The 10,975-nt window shown below is 44.8% G+C and overlaps 1 protein-coding gene across 1 annotated transcript; it reads right to left on the reverse strand.

Annotated features, from left to right (window-relative positions):
* Positions 1–517: 517 nt before the first annotated feature.
* LOC149360335 (uncharacterized) lies at positions 518–10,716 on the reverse strand. Its single transcript, XM_089567835.1, has 4 exons — positions 10,520–10,716; positions 6,150–6,217; positions 3,365–3,448; positions 518–749 (listed from the first exon to the last, which is right to left on the reverse strand). Exons 1-4 carry the CDS (start codon positions 10,714–10,716, stop codon positions 625–627), a joined length of 474 nt encoding a protein of 157 aa, XP_089423961.1. The 3' UTR covers positions 518–624.
* Positions 10,717–10,975: the final 259 nt, after the last annotated feature.

Genomic DNA, 10,975 nt, shown 5'->3' on the forward strand with positions numbered 1-10,975 from the left:
GTTGCCTGCATGCTTGTATAACTTTTTCTATTGTACCCATTACTAGATGTTGGCTATGGGTCCGAGCAGCGTTTGCGCATATTTGTATAGCAACAAAGAGCAATAAATAAATAAATGAAAAAACCACACTGCTCGCTTTTCTTTTCGGACGCGTACTCATGATTGCTAAGTATCAAGTACGCAAACCTTCATAATTTTCTCAATTTGTTTTTCCTTTTCTGGTGCCTGCATTGCGCCCTTTCCTGTATCAGCCTGTGATCAGACTACCCGTTTAATCTAATTTAATAAATTTGATGATTTTTTGAGCTCTGAAAGGAAGAGAATATGCAGAAAATAGAAATTAAGGAGTGTTATAGGAAAAACCTGAAAGGCCGCTAAATGCACGCCTTCGTGGATGCCCACAGTCTGTGCAGACTGAAAAGCCAACATGTGGGCAGCCTACAGAGAAGTCAGTACACATTACGTTGCTGATGTTCATGGCCAGCCCATGATTATTTATTTTCAGTTCTTAAGACAATCTCATTCTTGTAAGTATAAAACAAAAGGCATCTCCAGGCAGTCGTCGCAAACTGGTGAATCAGTCATCAGGTTCGGCCCGCTGCTGTGCAGATAAGAGCCGCACATTCATGCATCCTGGCAGATATTCTTGTCACGAAGAGAAACTCCATTGCCACAGATGTCCGCGAACTCCTTGAGACAGTTCTCTGGTATTGAGTCTTGGTACTCGTCAGAAACCCACAGTGTGCACTCTGGAAAGAATGAAATCCTGGGTTGTGACTATAAACATCATTGAACTGCAGTGTACTAGTACCATGATTTGTTGGCCTGTGACAGTCTCATGTTTAATTCCTACAGAGGTGAGAAGTGAAATTTAGACGACATGGCAAGAAAGCAATTCTATATGACAGATTTCGTATCAAAGAATTATGATACCTCGCATGATTATCACAGCCGATGGTTTGCAAATCTTTTCCACTGTCTGTTCAAGGTACATGTTCACTGACTTCTGGTGATTTAAAGGTCTTCCAGGAGTGAACACCGAACATCTATGCCGCTACAACCCTTTTTAGCTACTGAAGCACTCCAAGGTTGCTAACGACTCCGAAAAGTAAACTAATCTTTGCTCACGGTGTTCTTTGAAATTTCAGAGCATTTCGTACAGCTGTTCAATCTTTAAGGCTTAAACTGGAAAATAGCCGTTGGCGGCGTTTGTTTCATAGAGGAGGAAAAATGGAGCACTGTGTTTTCGCAGTCTTTGCGTTGCTCAATAAGCACGGTAGTTTGCATTAACGTAACGCAGCTCATTCATTCGCTGTTAGCCACTGTCCTTCCTTTCAGCAGGAGCGTATTTTTAGGGCGCTAGATTTCTTGATTTGCACTACATTGGCAAACCTAAATGTCTACAATTTTATGGTCTATTTCCACGTGAAGCATGGGAAAATAACCCTTGAGACAAGTCAGCCGGCCTCGTCTCTGTTTCGTTCGAGATTAAGACAGGTTCTGTGATTTATTTGCAAAGTTCTTTAACAACAGTGCTACTCGGTGTCAGTGGATTTAAGGAGAAAAATAGCCCACGTTTTCGGAACGCTATTGCACCGAGCTGCTATACCTACGGCGATTAATACGAAAGCCGTATCGTATTGATTTCCACTCATTTCTATGTCCTGCACTGCAAGGTAGGCCTTATCGTTACTCGCGCCAGTCGCTTGTAGCGCGGACTGCTTTGCAAACACGAGACGGCAGCAAGAATCAGAGGCTTTAAGTTCGTTGTTCTCAAGGCAGAGTACTCATGAGCACAGCAGCAACCGAGCGAACAGGATGGCGTGACCGGCAAGCGCAGCGGTGACCGCGTGGTTCTTGGGGAAGGAAGGATGTGAGTTCTCTGGAGATTCCCCCGGCGACTTGTGGCAGTGTGTGACGAGCAGAGAGCGTCCAGATTAACTGACTTCTCCTTGGTGGAAAGCAGGAAACCAGGCCTCACGCACAACACCGAATCGGACCATCCCTGGACCACCATCGACTGTGCCAATGGCCGTCAACGTCGCGCGGTTGTAAGCCAGAGCGCATGCTCACTGAGGAGAGAGGTTTTTTAGATTCCGATTTAGTGGCTAGTGCGTTATGGTTCATCCCGTTATTTCCTTTTTGTGTTTCTTCCAGTTGTACGCGCTGTTTCAAGATCACAAATTGCCTGCAGGAGACAGCCAAATATTAGAGGTGATAGCCAAGCATCATTCGATTATGTACAAATAAGGGTTGACCTCGATCTCTACTCAAAGCTAACCACTTTTCCGGCAGAATCAATTTCAGCAAGGTTTAGAGCGGCATGGAGGGAGCAAGGGAGAAAATGTGTTCAAAAGAACAGGCGAAGGTGTACACGTCAAAAAGCGTTCTGCCATTAAAAGCATGAGATGTCCATTCGCGGCAAGATCGAAGTTCACTTTTGCTTTGCATTCTAACTGATATGCGGCATCCGCGCCGCTTTTCGTAGCATTACTTAAGAGATAATCAGCGTCTTGGGCTCGCCAAAAAAATTCCATACGAGATGAAACGAGCCCTAGCAGTTTTGTGGTGTAGCTGATGTTAGCGGCCTCAAGCATTCTTATTCTTTTTAATACGATTTATGCGGTGGTCCAGTTTTGGATCAGTAAATATTATGTGATGAGTTTTTATGGCGGAAGGGCATCTGTGGCCAAAGAGCGCCATGGCGCAGCGTGAGACCTCCTTTCAATGCCCGATTTACTGTACGCTTCATTGAACACCTCTCCAGGTGGTCTTGCACACACGCGAGGTATATCGAAAGCCGCCATAAATGACAGGAAGTCTGTGATCAAAGATCATGGTAGGGCAATCTTCAGTTTTTGTGTTATTCAGACTATAACACGGTGGGTGATGAGGCGGTATTTTCCGTATACAAGCATTGTCAGCATTGAGACCTGTTTCGTAATACCGACATCTTAAGGCATGCCCAGGAAGTAAAGTGCTCTGAGTTCGAGCGGCTGACTGGTGAAGCAGAAAGCTTTTTTTTTCCCGGCAAATTTTTCTCTGCGCTGCCACACCCAATGCCTTCCTTGTTATAAACGCAGCTGTGGAGAAGAGGAATAGCCAGACTTTCAGCACCACCATGCCAGTACCTTGATAACGCAGTCCTGTGGACGTCTAAGAACGAGAGGGTACAGCCAAGCAAACGTGCGAAACCTAAACGAGTTATTCAGCAGTAATACTGTGTGATTAACATTTGTCACAAAACGTAGATACGCCCGCGTGGTGTTATGGCAGTTACGTTGCATACTGTACAAAAATTGTAATTATATACTCTTCTATTTGTTATGTACACCGCATAATAAGGGCACTTGTGGTGGCTTACGGTCTCCTAAATGGGGAGTCTCCAATACCATGCAGGTCTTGTTGTCAAAGTAGTCCACATGAGCGACGAAAATCTTGCCGGGAACTGTAACAGTACAAATGAAAATATGTGAAGACGAAAGACCAGATGCGGTGTACTTGCCAACGTCTTCAACAGTCCGAGAGCAAAAACCTCTACAAATGCAGTGAAGAAACCTGCACCTCCGCCAGCAGCGGCCACCATCCCACTGAGAAACACTTCATTCTCATCTTTCCCTCTTACTTTTGGCAGTCAGCTACGTTCCCTCCCCTGGGCATCCCCTCTGTTAACCTGAAGCGGTACTCTATGAAACCTGTGCCCAAAACAAACCATCGGTCTTCAAGATTGTGTTCTAGAAGTGATGTTTAGAATCGGTCACGGATGTTCTGACATTTTGACCATAAAAAATCGAGAATTTTGCGGCTTGTTCCTTTTTGTACCAGAGCAGACTAGTTCTTTCTACTGCCACAAAGGAATCAAACATTTGTACAATATCTGTGGAATATTAAACACTTACAGGTCGCAAGCAGTGCTATGACTAAGAAGACAGACAGCTTGGTTTAAGCGGACTGAATACTGCGACCATGTAAATCCTACACTTAAAGATGTCCCTCAAAAAAGGGCATATTACTGCTGAAATTTGGGCAATAAGTTTCCAAAAGATGTTCTCCGTTTTCTTGGAAACTGAATTTTGTTATGAAAGGCAAGCCTGTAAAAAAAGGCTGCCAGCGAGTTCCGCTAAATTTGTGCGTGCGCTGTATTTATCGGGATGTTTTCCATCTCTCATAGGTCAATTTTAGCTGCAATAGCAACCTTCAGCCCTAAAGATGGCTAGTGCAGACAGAAAGACTAGCAGTGATGACGTGGTACGCAGAGACAATTGAAAGCTCTCTTAATATTCAGACCCAGTCCTTACTTTCAAAGCCCCAACCTTGTATATTTATAAGGAGCCGCAGAACATAGACAACCTTGCGCCACTCACTTCCGAAATATATGCAACAAAATTAAGTGGTTAAAGCCAACAAACATATGTACTGGTTGCATTTGTGTACTGAGCTATCATATCTTTTTGCAAAGACAGCGAGAGAAACTAAAGGACGGAAAGGCAGCGAGGTTATCCAGGCGATGCCGAGCAGGCTACCCTCGTTTTGAGGGAGAGCGCGCCTTCCTGGCTGCTACTCTCCGCCGCTTGGACTTGCATCCTCCAGCAGAACCCAAGATTCTAGGGTTTGGACAAAACCTTCCTCACAAACGAAAACGATGAGAGTGCTCCTGAGGTTATTAAAGGACTCCGGGTGGTGTTCGCGTCTATAAACTTTAAGCTTTAAGAGTGCGCCCTCTGTCCCCTTGTCATAGTGGTCGATGGATACTTATTTAACTCATTTCATATCATTTAGCAATTTCTATAAAAGCCAGGCATACTGATGTTTCTAGACTACATGATCCTGAGGTCTAACGTTTGACTGATTGTGAAAATGCAGTGGCAGGTAAGCAGTGGACAAAACAGACCAGGGATTTCGGAGTAGGAGAAGATATGCAGATTATCAACTATTTATTCCAGAGAACACGCTTTCTCGCTCCTGAGAAAGCTAGGCATAAGATCTTGGTGTCAGGTGAATATAGCAGGCCGTGTGTAACTTGTGAATACATAAGGATGACGCACGGAGAAAAAGAGCCTAATCGAGAATGGCAAATCAGAAAAATATTGAAACCCAATGTTTTTTATAGCTGGCGGGTCTGCTACAATTAACAAATAAACAAAATATTGGCGTTATTTGGAAGTAGATGATAATAAATATTCAGTGATCACCGGCACGCAGAGAAAGCCTGCGAGTAGCAAACACAAAATTAGGGAATATTATAAATCAGTAATAGGCTGTTACAGACCAACCGAAATACGTTCACCGATCACGACAGCAGAGCAAATTAAAAGAACACTTACAGAACTTCGACTACAGCCAAACCATTCAAGACCCTAAGCTGACATGTCGCAGAGCCCAGCAAGTAAAAGTTCAGTTTGAAATTCAATGAAGCCGTCCTTATCCAAAATATATTGAGAAAGTGGCACAGCAAACTCAAGCAATGTGTTAGGACGATTTTCAGCATGATGAGCTGGTGTATACGTGGAAGAACTTTTGATTTGAGATCATAATTTACGACAAAACCTTCCGTGTTTTGCGGCTTACGCCACATCCTTGCTTCTATGTAGGCATTCTCAAGAAGTCTGGTTTTTAAAACGCAAGGGCACCTGGTCGAAGAAGGTCATATATAGGGTTAATGGCAATTGAAGATTCCGCTACGCCACTGTTTTTCATCACCTTTGCTTACATCTTTTCCTTACGCGTTACGTGGCTTAATGTGGCAAGGGAAAAAGGTGATGACGAATAGGAAGAAGTTGTTGAGAAAGTTAATGAGAATATTTGAGACCCCTATTTGTTCTCGCGCGGTCGCTGCTCATGAAAGCGTTCAAGCTCATACGCGTTATCTATAGTACCTGTGCTATAGGAGATTACCCCAAGAGTGGTTAAATTTCAGTAAATTACGTTTTCACTTGCCTTGGAAAGACGCTTTCTACTACAGATATCCAGGCTCAACCCGTTGTAGGCCGCAGTGTAATTTTTAGCTACGTTTTTAGTAATCGTTTAACGTATAGCCCAGTAAAATACGCACCTTATGGTATTTCTAGACAGAGTGAGTAATGACTACGACTATCAATACCGTTCTCAAAAAAGTTGGCGATGACAAAAAGTTTCAATCATTTGCTTACTCGTATCCACGGTGAAATTAAACTTGCCAGGCTCGTTGGTCCCCCAAGTATGAAGCGGCACGTTAATTCTGTGGAATGAAAAAAAATGTATATGTATACGCTATCTGATTAGGCAGCGTGGGCGTTCGGGCTTGTTGGCGCACAGACAATATGAACAAAGTATGGCGCATCAGGATGCGAGGACATAGAATGGGGACGAACAGCACGGCCGCCGTCTTTTGCTGGGCTGCAGTTCCTTTACTGTCACTGAGCTGCCAAAAACTGTCCTGAGAAAGCATTAAGATTTTTTCACATTGCTTGTCCCGGCAGCTTCATTTCATTCAACCAATACAACAATACAGTAATACGACAATAATGTTAGGAAAGCATTGGACGCAGATCTGACATTCGTACGGAAAAGCAAATCCCAGAGGAAGCAGCATTCAGAAACATACAGTCTTTGTCAAAAGTAACCAGGCCGCACGTTTTTCTTATCAGACGTATATTAAAGCTGTCATGCGAGCCCTCAAGCTCTAAATCTCTGTAAGGTAAAAAGAACCCCTCTTCTCACTTTTAAAGACCTGTTTACCTTCAGTGAAGCCGTGAGGGCTCTAGTATACGAATGAGAAGCAAACCATTGAGCCTGGTTACTTTTGACAAAGACTGTACGTATCTCTGTCAGTGAGGACAAAAGGAAATTTAAAAAGTGCTCTTAAATCGCATATTGTTCAAGCCTGCTGAAAAAGAAAAAAACAGGAGCCCAAAGAGACACTTTATGCAATGTTCGAAATGTTTACTCGCAGCAGGTTTACAATGCTTACTATTCTGAACTAGAATTTTCTAGTCCACGGCTTATCGTTGTAAAAAAAGACTACTAACTATCCTGGTGATTTTTTTAACTAATGGTTGGCAGAGAATATTGCAATATTAAATATACCTGATTTTAAACAAGAGCTCAATTTGTATAAGAATTGAAGAAATGGGTTGCAAGAAAATGCGCCTTCTCGGGGAGCAAGGTCTGGGGTTTTCACCATCATGCTTTGAATGTATTTGCCATTTAGCAGTTATGGTAAAAGCAGAAACACCACCGTATGAATGACACCACAGAGCAGTTTTACCAGACAGGTTTGTTTTCGCTGGTTTATGCGTATAGGCTGATCCAAAATGTTCTCCGAGGTGTTGCTGAGTGAAAAAGTATAATTTGCAATGTCTTCGTCCCGGTCCGTCGCGTCGCGTCTACCTTCCTTGTGTTTTTGTGTGTTTCGCGCCGTTAACCAAACAGGGATATCCCAAGTCTCGCTATTGTGACGTCTGCTCACCGTTCTGAAGGTGACTTATGGGGAAACGTGAATAAACCGTCGAGGAGGTGTTTCAGACACGAAAACTAACAGTCGGTCACTGTTGGGTAATTCATTGCGCCCGTTATTTCCAGCTCCTTTAGGTTCTTGGGCCCGGAAAATACTGGCAAAACTTATATATAAACACAATGTGAAATATTCTCGCTCAATGGCAGCGAAAAAAATATTCCCGACAGCATCATCTAAATATCTTATGGCCAGCGTAGTAGTCTTAGTGTAGAACTGACTCATGAAGAACCAGTTAATTGCGGCGTAATGTCATAAGACGTTCACATTAGGGTATTTTGAAACCAAACCTGTCGAATGTACAGTAGAAGAATTAACAACGTGATCAGGATGAAATGGCTGGCAGAGAAACTAGAACGTTTCAGTTTGCAGTCCTGCACTAGGGGAAACGGAGGGGTAGATATTGATTGTGAAACATTTATTCGTACGAAAGAGTTTGTAAAGGGTGGAATGAAGATGATCATGCGCCGATGCCAACGACGACAAGGCTCTTGAAGCGGCCGGCTGTGCCTCATGCTTGTGAACTGCTGGAGAACTGTGACGCTTCCTCGGTGCTGCTTCCCGCCACACAATCACACAATCACAGCCACACAATCATAATGACCACAGATGAGAGGACTCAACAGCTCGCAGTCCCGTCTCAGCCTATAACCTAAAGCGCTACCTTCCAGGAGAGAGACCGCGCAATTTTCACCAGGCGCAGTGACCTACGTTGAAGACTGGTTGGGCTCGCACGAACGGATGAGCCGCCACAACTATTTTCACGACTGCATTAAGATAGAAAACATCTTCTTTTTGAGCGACGCTGCGAACCGGTGGTGTTGGAATCACGAGGCTGATATTCCGACCTGATTTTTTTTTTAAGACCATGCTTGCGGAGGTTTTTGTTCGTTGCCTATGTGCTTCAACGCGGCATTATTCTGCTATCTGCTACTCATTGGTTCTTCCCTGGCGTGCTCGTGGAAAAGAATGATGGCTCGACCCGATTTTTATGTGGACTCTCCTATGGTTAACAAAATTACGCGCAAGGATGTATATATGCTTCTCCGTATTAACAGCACTCTTACTGCATCTTAAGAAAAGACCGGGTTTGCCTTTTCTTTTATCCGGGCACGAGCCTTTCTTTTATCTAGAAACGATCCTCTCCTATAAAACGGCGACAGCTCGGAATACACTTTCTTTTTTGGAGTTACGCGTCATACCGAGCAGTGTCGCCAGCTGGCTGGCTCCTTCACCTCCCAACATTAAAGCCTTAGCAAACATCAGTCTGACCACACAAGCCCGCTTTTCTCTTCGCTGGGTCATTGGTGTGGCTTTCTGTTCCATTTTTCTATGGAAGACACCGTGCCCACGAGGCTATACAGCTATCGGAAAAAAGTTTCGTCCACACCAATGACTTCGTTGAAAACACTTTCGTCTCCATTCTTCCATGCGAAGTATAGTCGTAGCCGCAGACCTCGTGGCGAAGGCGCGCTAGGTTGGAGTTGGCTTCTGCTTGTGAAGAGCGAGCTACTATATGTCAGTAGAAATGTCGTCCTACTTGTAGCTATGTACGGGGAATCTGAACTTCTAGCGCAGAAGACCTCGCTTGTAGACAATGCATTGTCATCGCGGTTTACAGGTCTAGAAAGTGGTCCATATAAAGCGGGAATGACAGGATTGGCGGCCTTGGAGGCAGCGAGAAGGTTTCAGGCGAAAGCGCACAATAATTTGGTGGTACATGGTGCAGCCCTTGGTCACATAACTGAAGCCTATGTGTTCTTTCAAGATGGCGCCACCACGCATGTTCCGTGAGAGCAATGCTGAGTACTGTGAATTAAAGATGTGTTTACTCTCATGCTATAAAAAACCATGGTCCTAGCGTGTGTTTGTTCTCACCGTTTCAGTGCACTGTTTTAAGGCTTCAGAGCCAGATCCGCTACCCTAGAGAGAGTTAAAGAGGAAGAGGGAAGGCAGAGATGTTAACCAGAAGGAAGTTCTGGTTGGCTACCCTGCACACGGGAAGAGGGATGAGGGGATAGGGGAACCAGAGAGGGATGCGAAGGGCACTGTAACAACTGGTCCGTAAGGCAAATCACTATCGAGAAGTTGAGCAGAGCCTTATAGGCGTTGAGGGCAGTCGATTGCTGTGGCCACGGCCCAAGGGTCTTATGCTCTGTTAAAAAGTGAGGATCGACGCGGTTCATGGCACAACGCAGCCTACTCTTTCGGTAGCCAAAGGGGGGCGCTCACGCAGATGTGCAATTCTCTCTCCGCGGCCACATCTTTCACAAGCAGGGCTGTCGGCCATCCCTATCCGGAACGTGACGTGTATTCCTTTGTAAATGCAACACCAAGCCAAAAAGGCAAATCAGCGTGGCTTAACGAGGCGGTATATTGTGGGGAAGGGGCAGTCCAGGATCTAATGCCCTGAGGGGATGGTTGAAAAACTGGCCAGTGTTCCACGCAGATCGTGTGAGCTCCAGAGCAAACCTTAGTAGCTCACACGCTGCGTCGAGTCTTCTCATGGGAATACTGACTTGAAGTCCGTCATTCTGGCCAGATCGAGCAGCCTTATGCCCATGGTTGTTCCCTTTGATATCGCGGTGTCCTGGCAGCGATTCAAAAATAGTGTCGCTACCTTTCGATACGGTGCAGTGGTACACTTCGCGTATCTGTGCAACCAGTTTCTCAGGCTACAAATGGCGTGGAGCAGCTTGCAGGCCTTGAAGGGCTGCTCTAGAATCAGTGAAAACAGACCATTGATGTGGAGGTTTTTAGCTGATGAGCTCAACTGCAACCCGAAGGGCAGCTAGTTCCACATCAATTGAGGAAGTGTGGCACGTCGTATTCACTTTCATCAAGATGGACATCGCCGGTATCACCAGAGACACAGCGGAATTGATTGAGTTGATTGAGCCATATGTGTATACATGAATGTGGTGCCTGTCGGTGCGGTGCCCTAGAAAGTTATTAGCAGCCCGAAACCACGATTAAATATGAAATCCTGCGGCGTTAATCTCAAAAAGGCTGTCTGTAGGACCTGACCTTGTTCCGTTTTCGCCTGCCAGAGACCAGACGTAAGTTGCGGACCAGGCCTCTGGGTTGTAGTCCGTTCTTTTTGCTGATAGGCAGTCCAAAGAGTCATCATTGTCGATGTCCAATATAGCAACAGCACCCTTAAATAGCGCGGCCACCTGCGCACAGAAGCGCACCGAAGGTGCATTTGGTTGGGTCAGGTTCATATATCACAGACCTGACGAAAAGTTATTGCTGAATTTTTTTCACAGTGACACGCACATACGTAAAAATCACAGAAAAATTCACAAATGACAAAGCTGCTGCAAAATTTGAAAGACAGGTTACCATATTCTTCAATACTTATATTTAAGCGAGGCATCGGTTAGGTTCTAAACTTGTATTGCCTACAAAATAGCCGTCAATGCAAGCATGATAGTTTTGTTGCATAGTTTGTTTTGAAACGCGCAAGATGGACTGCGAAAT

This window comes from Amblyomma mixtum, chromosome 2, assembly GCF_055824585.1.
Source record: "Amblyomma mixtum isolate Tamu chromosome 2, ASM5582458v1, whole genome shotgun sequence".
NCBI lineage: Eukaryota > Metazoa > Arthropoda > Arachnida > Ixodida > Ixodidae > Amblyomma > Amblyomma mixtum.

Coding starts and splice junctions, on each gene's coding strand:
- LOC149360335 (XM_089567835.1), bottom strand. CDS start 10,716: ATGAACCTGACCCAACCAAATGCACCTTCGGTGCGCTTCTGTGCGCAG. Junction 3,449..6,149: donor TAATTTCACCGTGGATACGA/GTAAGCAAATGA, acceptor GTACTGTTACAG/TTCCCGGCAAGATTTTCGTC. Junction 750..3,364: donor GACTCCCCATTTAGGAGACC/GTAAGCCACCAC, acceptor CATTCTTTCCAG/AGTGCACACTGTGGGTTTCT.